This window comes from Microcaecilia unicolor, chromosome 3, assembly GCF_901765095.1.
Source record: "Microcaecilia unicolor chromosome 3, aMicUni1.1, whole genome shotgun sequence".
Lineage (NCBI taxonomy): Eukaryota > Metazoa > Chordata > Amphibia > Gymnophiona > Siphonopidae > Microcaecilia > Microcaecilia unicolor.
In genome coordinates, this window is record NC_044033.1 from 385,383,138 (window position 1) to 385,399,158 (window position 16,021).

The window sequence follows — 16,021 nt, forward strand, 5'->3', positions numbered from 1 at the left end:
AACTAAAGTGGCTTATATCAAGACATTAGTACAAAGCTATTTTGAATCTGGAAAAGAGGATAGTAAACTTCTTGCCCAAAAACTAAAACAAGGGAAGTTTATAAACTCTATAAATAAAATCAAAGATTGTATTGACAGAGCTTGAAGCGATTATCAAGGCACTGGCACAAATCTATCAAAACACTATGCAAAACATCCTGGGGGATGGCTGGCCAGGATATTGATGGTAACTCAGATAAAATGGATCTCCCTTATCTGTCAGATGGAGATTAGAAGTCAATCCCTTAATACTCTGATTTCAGCAAGTGAGGTAGCAGAAACAATCAAATCCCTTAAGGTAGGGAATGCACCATGGATGGACAGTTTTATGGACAAATTGTATGATGTTTTTGCAAACTTCTTAGGTCCTCTACTAAAGGAGGGTAAGGACCTCTATGAATGGGCCTCCTACAGACCCATATCTTTACTGAAGGTTGATATTAAAAGTGATAGAAACAAGGCTTCAAAGAGTAGACTCAGGCCTGGTACATCTGGAGCAGGTGGGATTTATCCCAGGAAGACAAACAGCAAACAATGTCCACAAGATCTTATATTTAATCTGGTGCTCTCAGAAGCATAATATCCCTAAGAAGCTCTTATCAACAGATGTCAAAAAGGCATCTGAAAGTCAGCACACCTTTTCTTTTATTTATTTGTAACATTTACACCCCGCACTTTCCCACTCATTAGCAGGTTCAATGCGGCTTACATAATAAATCAGGCTAATAAAGTGATATAGAATGGGTGCAGCTGTAATATTGTAAGTAAAGAGGTGGTCATTTATGTGTGGATAGGTAAGATGGGCAAGGAAGGAGGATGGGAGGAGGGTGTGTATTTTATTTTGTTACATTTGTACCCCGCGCTTTCCCACTCATAGCAGGTTCAATGCGGCTTACATATTATAAACAGGTACTTATTTTTACCTGGGGCAATGGAGGGTCAAGTGACTTGCCCAGAGTCACAAGGAGATGCCTGTGCTTGCAGTGGGAATCGAACCCAGTTCCCCAGGACCAAAGTCCACCACACTAACCACTAGGCCACTGGCTGCTGTGAGGATGTCTGGCCTTCTGTTATCTGGGCAACAAACTTTGTAAGTTAATTTATGATTCAGACCTGTTATCTTGTCGCAAATTTCTCCTGTAAGCAAGATTCTTAAAAACTACCTCTCGCTTGTAACATTATTACATTATCTGTATTGTAAATAAACCTTTTTAAAGTTGAATATATGGTCTTTTATGTTCCAAGCACACGTTCTTAAACCTTGCAGTGCAGGTTAATGTAATTTCACAAATATAATATTTAATTCCCCCTTTTTTCTTACAAATGTAAATCTTATTTACCTTATAGGTAATTGGTGGAGAATAGAATCTAGAATCAAAATATATATATTTCAACACAAGTAACATTTATTGTAACATTTTAACTTACCGTAAAGTTTAGTATGGGAAGATGTACGGGAGGGGTAGGAAGAGGGATATATTAGATTGTGTAAGGAGGGGTAGGAAGAGGAATATACTAAAAAGATTAAATAGGGGAGTATATTCCAGGTTCTGTTTTCATAGTCTGATCCGGTAGTACACGTGGATTTGTAGTTTTAAAGGTATTAAGCAAGATGGCGCTGGGAAGTAATTTTCTTAACTGGATAAAAGCAATGTAAAGTACACCCTCTGGATGTGTGAAGGTGAATCGCAAATGTTTCGGAAAATTCCCTCTGGAGGGGAGGACTAGGCAGGACTGCCCTTTGTCACCTCTCTGGTTTGCACTGTCATTGGAGCCCTTAGCAATGAGAATTAGGAGATGCCCTGATGATACTGAAGGGGGGGGGGTGGTGTCTATGTGTGTGTGTGTGGGGGGGGGGGGGGGGCGAAGAGTATAAAATTACTGTTGTAGATGACATTGTTTTCAGTATTATGAAAGCCTTGATTTCATTACCAGGCTTGAGAGCTTTTGGGGAGATTTCGGTTTTCAAAGATAATATGGCTAAATCAGAGGCTCAATCTAAACTTACCAGACAGAGAGTCACATTTGAAAAAGCAACATTTTGCTTTCAAGTGGATGGAGGTTGGTATTATGTACTTCAGCTTCATACGTAGAAACACAGAAAAGTGAAGGCAGATAAAGACTATATGGCCTATCCAGTCTGTCCATCCATGCCATTCCTCTTCCCTAGAAATCTTATATACCTGTCCCAAGTTTTTTTGAATTCAGATACAGTTTTCGTCTTCACTATCTCAACTAGTAGGCCATTCCACGAAGAAAGCCACAATAAAAGGAAATTCCAGAAAAAACATGAGAAAAATAGTTGATGAAATACATCAGTCACAAAGTGTCACAAAGCCATTTCTAAACCTCTGGATTCCACCAAACCATAGTGAGAACCATTATCTCCAAATGGAGAAGACTTGGAACTATGGTGAATCTTCCCAGGAGTGGCCAGCCTGCCAAAATTACTTCAAGAGCATAGTGTCAACTCATTTGAGAAGTCACAAAACATCACAGAAGAGCATCCAAAGGACTGCAGGCCTTGCTAGCCTTAACTAAGGTCAGTGTCCATGACTCCACAATAAGACGGGGCAAAAATGGAATTCATGAGAGAATAGCAAGGCGGAAACCACTGCTATGCAAGAGTAATATTAATGCTCTTCTTACATTTGCGAACACACACCTGAATGATCCAAGCCTTTGGGAATAATGTTCTTTAAACAGATGCTCAAAGATTCCCATTTTTGACTCAACGCACGTCCCATTATGTCTGGCATATTTGCAAATATAGCATTTCACAGTAATATCTTATCACCAGTCAAACATGGTGGTGATGGAATGGGGGGGGGTGTTTTGCTGAAAAGCATGTCATTATTAAAGGAACCGTGAATTCTGCAGTGTACCTGAAAGTTCTTAAGGAAAATGTCAGATCATCTATTCGTAAGCTGAAGCATAATTGGGTTATACAGCAAGACAACGATCCAAAACAGAACAGCAAATCTACATCTGAGTGGCAGAGGAGAAACAAAATTAAAGTTTTGGACTGGCCTGGTCAAGGTCCTGACATGAACCCAAAAGAGATGCTGTGGCAGTTCATGCATGAAAACCTATTCGTATCGGAATTAAAGCAGTATTGAAAATGTGAAAGATTGATATCAAATTATAAGAAGAGTTAGGTTGCAATTATTGCTGCTAAAGGTGGTGCAACTTATTATTACGTTTAGGAGCCAGTTACTTTTTCACATAGGTGATATGGGTATTTGATAACGTCGTTCCTCAAATAAATAATATTTATATAATTTATAATCTGCCTATTATGTAGGCAGAGAACAATAGAACACACAAATGAAACCAATACAAAGACAACAATTTAAAATAATTTAAAAACTGTGTTATGTGTTAGACAGAGGGAACCCGAGTACATAATACATTTTGTTTAAAAGAGCAGAAACTATTCAGTTGTGACATGTATACAATAGGGGAAAAAATAGAGGGTGGGTAGATACTTTTCCACATCACTTTAAACTATGCCCCCCCCCCCCCCCCATTTCTACACTTATGAAGGATCTAGAAAACAGATGTGGGTTTAAGGTGTGTGTTTGACTCAGAACAGACTCAACCACCTCAAAGGAAGAGAAAGGAGGAGGGCCAAGGAGGCTGGGAAGAATTTGTTTTATTTAGGAGGGTACTGATGTTTGACTTGTTAGGTATCTAAAAACATTTATGGATCTGTCCATCTGTACCTGATATTTTGTAACTGGAACTGTTATTGAAGGATAGATTCAATAAAAAGGGGGGGGGGGGGAAGAGAAATGAAATATGTACCATTTTCTGTAACCACATCCCCTTAATTGCCATTCTCCAGAACAAGCCTATGAAAAACTAATACAAACTCCATAAGTCTGTACCACTCCTCAGATCCCAGATTTTGGCATGTCTCAATTTACTGCATCCAGTTTACCCCTACTAACATATAAAAATTATGTACCTCCTAAAACTTTCTAGATTACTTTTACAGACTCTCCAATGCTATCCCTATTTTTTTAAAATCTAAGACATATACATCCATTTCTCTGTAATAAAGAGCATACTTCTATATGAACTTCCCACTACATTATGCATTTTTAAGCTCTCTCCTCCAGATTCTGAACTGAAGCCATGGCCACTAATAAAACTCAAAGTCACATTTAAAATCACAATATACGGGCTGCAGGTTTCTTTTTTTGAGGGGGGGGGGGGGCTCTCTATTGTTCTCAACTTGTTTATTTTGCTAGACATTCATAGCCTTGTATCGATTTGCATTATATTATATGTTATATTGGTGATTTAATAAAGAAATTTCAAATAAAATCACAAGATGCACTAATAGTTGCATGAAACATTACAACTTCATGTATTGGCTACATAAAGAAGCTGGGTCTTTTTTTTTTTCCCTCCAGTAAAATTCACATGCATGATTGGTTTGTTTGAGAATTCCACCCTCTAGTGGCTACAAACCTAACATAAAGGAACATCTATATAAATAAAATCCCCCCTCAAACGTTCTGAAGCTCACTCCGTGGCAGTGAAGCACTGAACTCCTGTACTCTTTGTAGGCTAGGCTATGAGGACCACTCACCCTCACTCATAGACCCGCCCTCAGCCACGTCCCATCTGCACATAAAAAGCAACCTCAACGTTCTAAGCTTTGTGGCTTCAGGGTTCGTAAGTTCGAAGCTCTGTAACCACTTTTACAAACCATCTAACTCTGCCCCACCCTCACGTCAAAACGTTATGTCGAGGGCGGGTCATAATGACCAGAACTACACTAAGCTACGAAGCCCATTGCTTGATCTCTCTTTTCACTCCCCAACGCAGCCGTCATTCCCATACACTGTAAACCAAGCACGCATCGCCCCCCCCCAAAATCCAACCCCCCCGTCTCACAGATGCCCGTGCACGTCACCCACCTCCAAAAACGCCAAACCACTCCCATCTCTCTCACACATGCCTCCACCCGCGCAACGCCCCTCCGCTCCCTGACATAGACCCCGCCCATCCCCGGTACGTGCACGTCACCCCCCCCCCTCCAAAATCGGCAACCCCCCTCTACCCCCTCCTCTTACCGGAGTCTCAGCCGCAGAAGTGAAGGGCAAGGTAGTTCAGAGATTCTGCTGCCTTCCGTTCTGTTCGCTATGAGCTCTGTGCCCTGATTGTCTGGTCTCGCCCTCATTTCCTGTTTCTGCAAGGGCAGGACCAGACAATCAGGGCACAGAGCTCATAGCGAACAGAACGGATTAAGGCACCAGAATCTCCGAACTACCTTGCCCTTCACTTCTGCAGCTGGAACTCCGGTAAGAGGAGGGGAGGGTAGTAGAGGGGGGTTGCCGATTTTGGAGGGGGGGCCGGCGTGAAGTACCAGGGATGGGCAGGGCCTATGTCAGGGAGTGGAGGACCTTGCTAGCGCCCATTTCATTTGTGCCAGAAACAGGCCTTCATTACTAGTTTCTTAATATCTGTAACTAAATAGCACAGGGGTTGCACCAGTCCTTGACTAGCATATGAGTAGCTACACAAAGCCACAAGATTCCAAGCGACACGAGTAATTAACTCTACAAACAGCAGATTTCTCAGTCCATACTAAAGTATTCCAACACCTGCAGCCCAAACTTTGAACAGAATCTGTGTCCCTGATCTGAGTTAACAAGCTAAAGTTGTAAAAGAGAACAAAAAGCAGTGTTTGGACTTTTGGGAAGGCTGTGAATGCCACCCAGCCCTACAGAAAATCATTTATCGCAAAATCTGGGGTTATTTGGACCTACCGCCAGAAAAAAAAGATATTAGGCAACCTCCTACTAAAGAACCAGACAATGGGGCTGCAAAACCTTCATTGACCATTCTTGGAGTTAACTGTCAATCCAGCTGCAAATCCTTGTCGTCCACTATGGTTACCTCAAAAGGACAGACTCTAAAGGGAAAACTACAACGCTGTGTAGCACTCTCTTCCAAGCCTACATCTTCTGGAATATCTAAAATGTCCCCTAGACAAAAAACTTGTCAAAGACAACTTGGGACGATCCTCAGGAAGCCTAGGAACCTTGGGTTCAGAAAGACCACCAGTTTCTCTAAAATCATCACTAAAAAAAAAAAGTATACAGTGCACTCCATTTAAGTGCACGTCGGATAAGTGCGGAATATGGAAACCAACTGGCGCATGACAAAGGGCGGTAAATTTGAAATCTCATTGGTTAACTGCAAAAGACAACTTGGGATGATCCTCATGAAGCCTAGGAACCTTGGGTTCAGAAAGACCACCAGTTTCTCTAAAATCATCTCTAAAAAAAAATAAAAAGTATACAGTGCACTCCATTTAAGTGCACGTCGGATAAGTGCGGAATATGGAAACCAACTGGCGCATGACAAAGGGCGGTAAATTTGAAATCTCATTGGTTAACTGCAAAAGACAACTTGGGATGATCCTCATGAAGCCTAGGAACCTTGGGTTCAGAAAGACCACCAGTTTCTCTAAAATCATCTCTAAAAAAAAATAAAAAGTATACAGTGCACTCCATTTAAGTGCACGTCGGATAAGTGCGGAATATGGAAACCAACTGGCGCATCAAAGGGTGGTAAATTTGAAATCTCATTGGTTAACTGCAAAAGACAACTTGGGATGATCCTCATGAAGCCTAGGAACCTTGGGTTCAGAAAGACCACCAGTTTCTCTAAAATCATCACTTAAAAAAAAAAAAAAAAAGTATACAGTGCACTCCATTTAACTGCACGTCGGATAAGCGCATGCTCTGTTTAACTGCATGCCATACTTCGGTTTAGTGCACCATTGATAAGTGAAAGATTCACTAATATGAATGGTTTAAGACCGCTCCTCTGCAGGAAAGACTCCGCATAAGCGCACGTGCGGAATATGGAAGCCAATTGGTGCATGACAAAGGGCGGTAAATTTGAAATCTCATTGGTTAACTGCCAAAGACAACTTAGGACGATCCTCAGAAAGCCTAGGAACCTTGGGTTCAGAAAAAACACCAGTTTCACTAAAATCATCACTAAAAAAAAAAAAAAGTATACAGTGCACTCCATTTAAGTGCACGTCGAATAAGCGCAAGCTCTGTTTAACTGCATGTCATAATTCGGTCCCGTTTTTAGCACCATCAATTTCTATGGGGACAAACTTCAGTTTAGCGCACCATTGATAAGTGCAAGATTCACTAATATGAATGGTTTAAGACCGCTCCTCTGCAGGAAAGACTCCGCATAAGCGCAAGTGCGGAATATGGAAGCCAATTGGCGCATGACAAAGGGCGGTAAATTTGAAATCTCATTGGTTAACTGCCACAGGCAGAAGAAGCGAAAGAATGTTGTTAAGAGTGTACACTGGAGTTGTCGTCATCGCGCAACTGTAAGACTTTAACACTGCCTGAACGAATAGAAGTTCTTAAAAAATTAGAAAACAAAGAAAGTCAAGCATCTATTGCTAAAGAATATGGTTCAATCCCAGTTAAATTTCACGTGTCTTGAAGCAGAAAGACCAGCTTCTGGAAGACTGGCAAAACAATACAAATCCACACCGGAAACGAAAACGGGCAGGATAAGCTGAGGATGTAGAAGATGCTCTTCTTCGGTGGATTTCTCAAGTCAGGAGCAGACAGTTTCTTGTCAGTGGTCCACTGCTTATGGAGAAAGCTAATCAGCTAGCTGAAAGTCTTGGACTAACTGAATTCAAAGCCAATGTTGGATGGTTGGGAAGATAGAAGGAGAGGAACAACATAAAATTCGAGAAACAGCATGGTGAAAAACAAGACGCTGGTGACTTTGGTGCTGAAAATTGGATTATATCAGTTCTTCCTACCATCTTGAACGAGTTTGCACCTCGTGACATTTTCAATGCTGACATAAATGGTCTCTACTGGCGAGCGATTCCTGTTGGAATACTTGCATTCAAACAAGCCAAAACTACAGGAAGTAAAATGTCAAAGGACCAACTAACGATCCTCCTTTGCTGTAATATGGATAGGAGTGAGAAGTTGGAACCACTCGTCATTGGAAAGAGCAAACAGCCCCGTTGCTTCAAGAATGTTAAGCGACTTCCTGTATCATACGAGGCTAATGCAAAATCATGTATGACTGGGGAAATTTGGAAGCAGTGGCTAAAGAAGTTAACTAGAATGCGGGCACAAAAACGTCAGATTTTGTTGCTTTGTGATAATTGTGCTGCACACAGGGATGATGTCAGGCTGTCTAATGTCAAGGTGGTGTTCCTGCCACCAAACACTACCTCACTGATCCAACCTATGAATCAGGGCATAATAGCCAATTTCAAACAACATTATCGGGCTCTTGTGCTACTTCATCTGATGAGTGTTATGGATGACCAGACTGGCAAGGAAAAACGTGCTGTTGAACTGGCTCGTAATCTATCACTGTTGGATTCCCTACATATGCAGAAAGAAGCCTGGAATCATGTTACACAGGCAACCATTTTGAACTGCTACAAGCGGGCAAGCTTTGTTAGGGATGTGGAGAGAGACAAAACAGATGCAGCTGTTGCAAGCACATCAGATGGACAGGCTATTGACGTCCCAGCCGGTGTTACTGAAGAGGAGTTTCATCACTATGTAGCTGTTGATTACGATCTACAAACAGCTGACAACAGCACTGATGTCCAGATATGCGCCTACACGCAGGCAACAACAGCTGATGATGAAATAGATGATGAAATGAGCAGCGAGGCACATGCTGACAAAATTCAACAATCTCCTGTCACTTTTGCACGAGTGCTGGAGAGTCTCAACACCGTGCGGGCCTATCTGGAGGCCACTGGATGTCAGTGCTATGACAGTTTTTACCGTCTGGCAGACGTAGTCTATGGAACTCACAGACACAAGAGTGTACAGAGGACTATGACTGATTACTTCAAGTAAGCCTAACGTCAGTTAACGGAGACTGTATAACGTCAGTTAACGGAGACTGTATAACGTCAGTTAACGGAGACTGCATACTGTACATATGTTTATCAGATGTCAAGCTTCTTTGGGTCACAACAGTTAAGTGCACACTCTGGTTAACTGCATGTATTTCTTTGGTCCCAGACCCTTGCACTTAAGCGGATTGCACTGTATATACATCCCTTAAAACAATTTACCGAGGCAGGATTTTGAAGTAATACCTTCTGACCAATTTCTGAGTAATGTCAAACAGCTATGGGGAGAGCCATATTCTTTGCCAAAGAGCCAATGGAGAAAGGTAGACAGTAGGGTTCCCCAGGGGACTGTGCTGGGACCGCTGCTTTTTAATATATTTATAAATGAGCTAGAGATGGGAATAACTAATGACATAATTAAATTTGCTGATGACACAAATGTATTCAAAGTTGTTAAATCAGAAGAGGATTGTGAAAAATTGCAAGAGGACCTTACGAGACTGGGAATCCAAATGGCAGATGGCGTTTAATGTGAGCAAGTGCAAAGTGATGCATGTGGGAAAGAGGAACCCAAACTATAGCTACTTGATGCAAGGTTCCACATTAGACGTTACCACCCAGGAAAAGGATTTAGGTGTCATCGCCAATGAAACATTGAAACCCTCTGCTCAGTGTGCAGAAGGCTAAGAAAGCAAATAGACTGTTAGGAATTATTAGGAAAGGAATGGAAAACAAAAATGAGTGTTATACTGCCTTTGTAGTGCTCTATGGTGTGACCACACCTTGAATACTGTATGCAGTTCTGGTCACAGCATCTCAAAAAAGAAATAGTGGAATTAGAAAAGGTACAGAGAAGGGCGATGAAAATAATAAAGGGGGTGGAACGACTTCCCTATGAAGAAAGGCTACAGCAGCTAGGGCTCTTCAGAGGTCTATAAAATACTGAGTGGAGTGGAACGGGTTGATATGAATTGCTTGTTTACTTTTTCCAAAAATACTAGAACTAGGAGGCATGCAATGAGCTACTAAGAGAGGCATTTTCGAAAGGGACGTCCAAGTTGCGATTTGGACGTCCTTGCAAAACGTCCAAATCCAGGGGTGGGGAAACCTGTATTTTCGAAACAAGATGGACGTCCATCTTTCGTTTCAAATCCTTAAATTTCGCTGTCCCTAGATTTGGACGGTTCTGATTTTCGGCGATTTTCAAAACCAAAGATGTCCATGTCAAAAATGACCAAATGCAAGCCATATGGGCGTGGGAGGAGCCAGCATTTGTAGTGCACTGATCCCCCCTGACATGCCAGGACACCCACCAGGCACCCTAGGGGGCACTGCAGTGGACTTCATTAATTGCTCCCAGGAAAATGGCTCCCTTACCTTGTGTGCTGAGCCCCCCAAAACCCCACTACCCACAACTGTACACCACTACCATAGCCCTTACGGGTGAAGGGGGCACCTAGATACGGGTACAGTGGGTTTGTGCTGGGTTTTGGAGGGCTCGCTGTTTCCTCCACAAATGTAACAGGTAGGGGGGGATAGGGCTGGGTCTGCCTGTCTGAAGTGATCTGCACCCACTAAAACTGCTCCAGGGACCTGCATACTGCTGTCAAGGACCTGAGTATGACATCTAAGGCTGGCACAAAGTATTTTGAAAGATGTTTGAAAGATGGGAGAGGGGTTGGTGACCACTGGGGGAGTAAGGGGAGGTCATCCCCGATTCCCTCCAGTGGTCATTTGGTCATTTCAGGCACCTTTTTGTGCCATAGTTGTAAGAAAAACAGGTCCGGGAGAAGACGTCCAAGTGCTCGTCAGGGACGCCCTTGTTTTTTTCGATTATGGGTCAAGGACATCCAAGTGTTAGGCACGCCCAAGTCCCGCCTTCGCTACGCCCCCTTGAACCTTGGCCCTCGTTGCGACGGAGTGCAGTTGAATTCGTCCTAAATCGAGCTTCGATTATACCGATTTGGAGGTCCCTGGGAGGACGTCCATCTTCCGACTTATGTTGAAAGATGGACGTCCTTCTCTTTCGAAAATGAGCCCGTAAGTAGCAAATTTAAAACAAATTGGAGAAAATATTTCTTCACTTAACATGTAATTAAATTCTGGAACTTGTTGCTAGAGAATGAAGTAAAAGCAGTTAGCTAAAGAGGTTTTGAAAAAGGTTTGGATAATTTCCTAAAATAAAAGCACATAAGCTATTAAGATGGACTTGGAAAAATCCACTCCTTTTTCCTAATAAAGGTTTTACTGTTCTGGGATTTTGCCAGCCATTTTTTGGACCAAGTTTGCTCCAAGTTTTCTTCATGGAAATCGCTCATGAAGGTTTTTTATTTATTATTTTGTTTAATAGAGTGCAAAAAGTTGTACAAGATGGCCAAGTTTTGTTTCTCTGAACAAAATATTGCCGGAAATACAGTGTCTCAAAGTTGCCGAAATCTCGGAGTCATACCATAGAAGGCTGCAGTATGGGGTCAAACAGATTACTATATCTCAGCAAGTATTGCATCGGCGAACGTAAAACTTTACCAATGTTCATTGGGTACATGTATGAATGTTCACAGAAAATTTCATCGAAATACGTGATGGTCGAGCAGGGCACTTCTCTGAAATCAGACCACTTGACATGGAATGACCCATGTGGCACTCAATGCAAAAGACTGGATAGCACCCCTCTCGCTGCTGGACTTCTGTCTGCATCTTAATATTATAGAGTTATTTAATTAAAACTTAAGGCACTAGGTATATCAGATGAATATATGCAGTTTAAAACTATGGGATAAAGAGTTGTACACTATGGAAACTAGTTAATAATGCTTGTTTCTCTCTTTTTTTTTTTCTTAGACTGAACATGGCCCTGCTGTTCCTTCTACAGTCTATCTGTTAATGCTGTGTGGCAGAAAATTTCAAGTTTTAAAACTAGGGGGGAAAGAGTATGGAGACTAATTAATAAAGTTGAAGGTACTTTTTTTTTTTAATTTTGTGTGTATCAATATCCTACAATTCCTCTTTTAAACCCAATCTTTAAGTTACCAAGCACAGAGCAAAATAATGTCACTTACCAGAGAAATGTCTTCTTCTCTCAGAACTTCTCAGAAATTAGTTGTGGCAGTGGTTCCTTGCAAAGGTCTATGGCTGCCTCAGTCACGTTAACTGGTGCTTGTGTCTGACTTGAGAAACCTGAACAATGCTCATCCAATAGCCCTTAAGAGGCAATAGACTGGAAGCTGCAAACTTTTCTTTACATGCCCAGCTGGCTGATGTGCCCCATACACAGAACAGTGCCTGTTTTTACCCTGCAGCTTGCCATAATAAAAGAACAACCCTGCACAGCTGAGGTGCCCTGAGGGATAAAGTAAAACAGGAAAAAAAAAAAAAAAAAGACACCAAAGAAATAACTCTGTACATTCTTCAGGAAAAATGACTAGCGAACACTAAAGAAAATAAGGTATAATTAAATTAATTGCTAGTGAAAAATGTCTGTTGAGCAGAAATTTAGTTTGGCCACTCAAGTGTTTCCCAACAAGGAAAGATCTGAAGCACAAGGAGTGGATGGAGAGAATGGAGGGGGAAACAGGGACTTGGGACCACCAGGTGTTAACAAACCCAGGCTGAGAGAATAGCCACATTAGAAAGGTTTTGTTTTAATGCCACATGAAGAGCCCTCAGCTCTATGAACCCCTTTTATTTTAACCATGACTAAGAGATACACAACAATGCCCTAGCAGACCATCAGAAGCTGCACAGGATGCTAAACCTACCACATGCTGAAGACTGAGAAATATTGGTTGGCCAAGGGGTTGCACAGGATTCTTAACTGATGACATAACTCACTGTGACAAACAGGATAGCACAAACCCAAGCATCTGAACTGGTCTGGTGGGATAATAAGAAATTAGTATTTCCATGGAGTGGCATGTTTACCTCCCAACCAATATCTTGCTACAATGCACTACTCCAGCAGTCTCACAGGGCTAGTAAGTGAAAAGACTCTTAGCACAGCACCATGCAACAAAATCTGATGACAGGCCAGCATTCAGTTTAGCAGGAAGAAAGTTCTTGTAACATGAACCATACAGGTCTTTATCTGCCGTCATCTACTATGTTACTATGTGACACCAGTAGTGGCATATTAGAACTACCAGCCGTTAAGCCCGTTAAAACGGGCGAGATTTCCAGCTACCCTCCTTGCCGCCGCTCCCTCCCCCCTCCGTGCCGGGCCCCCTGCACTGACCTGACAGCGCCTCTCACCTCCGTGTGCAAGCGCTGCAGGCAGCAGCAGATCGCTCTGCTGCTGCCTGCAGCGCGTCCACACGGAGGTGAAAGACGCTGACAGGTCAGTGCAGGGGACCCGGCACAGAGGGGGAGGGAGCGGCGGCGGGGATGGGGGGGGGGGGGGGTGGAGGTTGGTGCATGCGATGTTCGTTTCCAGGCTCCAGCGGCAGCGTCTGACAGTCCGACTCCGTTTCCCTCTCTGTTCCGCCCTCTGACGTCATCACGTCTTGACGCGAGGGCGGGACAGAGAGGGAAGTCTCTACTGCGCATTTCCAGGTGAGTCGGTCACTTGCCATTTATATGTTTGATACCATGTCAGTGCATATGGCAGCAGATGCAAGATCAGTCTGTCTTATCTCAGCCTTTCATCTATACTTGATGAAGAACTTCTCACAGAATGAAATGCTTCCATCAGGGACTTACCAGATATCTTCAGGCCAGCCATACTTTATGAGATCTTCATCTACAGTAAAAGAAAGAAGATGCATTAAAGGGTAATATATCAGCTTCCGGCCCTATCATTATCTACCTATTCCCTATTGATCATGGTTCAAAATCCTTTGCATGCCATATAGGGCTCACCAGTGTTTTTGCCATCACACATCATTCCTTGGCTCATCTAGAATCAACACGACATGCAGCTTTCTATTTTGTCGCCCTGATGCTGCGCAATGAGCTCTCTCTCGTTATCTGGTGGGAGGGGGGTGGAGTTATATTATTAAAAACTCATTTTTTTCTTCAAGCATTTGGTTGCGAGGACTCGGGGGCCCAGTCCATCTCATGAAAAGGTCTGGATGAGTGCATATTTTTCCTGTCAATAATAGAGTTTTTTCTAATTTTGATTAATGTTTCTATACCGTCTACTATGCTAAAATACATCAAACATCTTCTCCAAGTTCAAAAACTAGATTCATCCTGCCGTCAGATTTCGGCTCATACTCAGTCTCCAGACATGAAAAACACAAGCAAAAGTCAAAGATGCACACTGCAATAAATTCATTTGTGCCTCATAGAAATTATATTTAACTGCCAAGTTTCCACCAAACACAATACTGCGCTATCAGCTGCAACTTCAGCTTTTCCCTTAGCTCAAATTAGTGCAATGGTGCTAAAGAGAAAAATGATAGAAGCAGCAGTGCATTTTGTTCAATTTTAGCGCATAAAACAAATTTAGACCTATGAGGAGGTTTGCCCAGCTACTGTGGTATACTACAAACTCCACAGGCTGAGCTTCTGAGGTGTTTTCCTCATCCACTACAATTAAATTAGCACATTTAGTACACAGAGTAAAAGTTTAATTAAAAAAAAAAAAGCCATGGCAGCAGATAAGACTTGAGAGAACAGAGAGCATCATGGAATCTGGAATCCCGCGGGGATCCCTTCCAGGTCGATGGACCGAGATCCACAGGGATGGACTAGAGAGCTGAATGGGAACAGGGATAGCGGGAATCCCGCAGAGATCCCCTCCATGTCTGCAGGGATCCTGTGGGGATGGTCCCAGGTCCTGCAGGATACCCAAGGAAGCGCCTTCCCTCCCCCGAGCGCAGGGTGCCCTCCCAGCACATATGTTGAGGTACTCTAGTGGCTTCTTTGGGGAAGGAAAGATCCTCACTCTTTCCTGCCCGCTGCCGATCCTCTCCTCTATGCTCTTTTAAAATGGCGCCGAGGCTTCCAGCTGCGATCTTGCAAAGTCAGGCTCACTGGTCTGTAATTTTCTGGATCACCTCTGGAACTCCTTTTAAAAATCTGCATTACTACTACTACTACTTAGCATTTCTATAGCGCTGCCAGGGTTACGCAGCGCTGTACAAGTTTAAACATTACATTGGCCACCCTCCAATCTTCCAGTACCACGCTTCATTTTAAAGATAAATTACATATTACTAACAATATTTAGTTCTGCAAGTTCATTTTTCAATTCTATCAATACTCTGGGATGTATACCATCCGGTCCTGGTGATCTGCTACTCTTCAATTTGTCAAATTGCCCAATTACATCTTCCAAGTTTACAGACATTTGATTCAGTTTCTCCGATTTGTCATCATTGAATACCATTTCTGGCACTGGTGTCTCTCCCATATCTTTCTTGGTGAAAACAAAAGCAAAGAATTCATTTACTCTCTCCACTATGGTCTTGTCGTCCCCAAGTGCCCCTTTTACCCCTGGGTCATCCAACGGTCCAACTGATTCTTTTGCCGGCTTCTTGCTTTTAATATACCTAAAAAAGTTTTTACTATGCGTTTTTGCCTCCAACACAATTTTCTTTTCAAAGTCTCTCTTTGCCTTCCTTATCAGTACTTTGCATTTGACTTGCCATTCTTTATGCTGTTTCCTATTATTTTCAGTTGGATCCTTCGTCCACGTTCTGAAGGATTTTCTGTTAGCTCTAATAGCTTCCTTCATCTCACTGCCAGCTATCGTTTGATCTTCCGTCCTCCTTTTTTTTTTTTTTTAATACATTTGGCCTGGGCTTCCGGGATGGTATTTTTGAACAGCATCCACACCTGATGTAAATTTTTGACCTTCGCAGCTGCTCCTCTAAGCATAGGCAAGAGGTCAGAGCACAGAGCTGTGAGACCTGTAATACTTTGCACATGTTCATTTTTCTGAACAAAGACACAAATAGTCAACCTTCACGCTTAATTGCCAAGCTTTTGGGAGCAAAAATATTTCTAGAGTTTCTCAGGACAAAGAACTTTCTTTGTTAAGTAGTAGTAACAAGAGTGTCACAGTATGAGGTGAAAAAAATAACATGTGGAAATATTTCTAGGCTGATCCAAGAGTTTTGATTCTCGAGTGACTTTCCATGC

The 16,021-nt window shown here is 42.4% G+C and overlaps 1 protein-coding gene across 1 annotated transcript in view; it reads right to left on the reverse strand.

Moving 5' to 3' along the window:
• Nucleotides 1-16,021, reverse strand: part of CCDC25 (coiled-coil domain containing 25) — an 87,245-nt gene that overhangs the window by 62,383 nt on the left and 8,841 nt on the right. Inside the window, exon 3 of the mRNA XM_030198670.1 lies at nucleotides 13,634-13,673. Coding sequence (XP_030054530.1) covers nucleotides 13,634-13,673 — 40 coding nt within the window. The remainder of the gene's footprint in view (nucleotides 1-13,633; nucleotides 13,674-16,021) is intronic.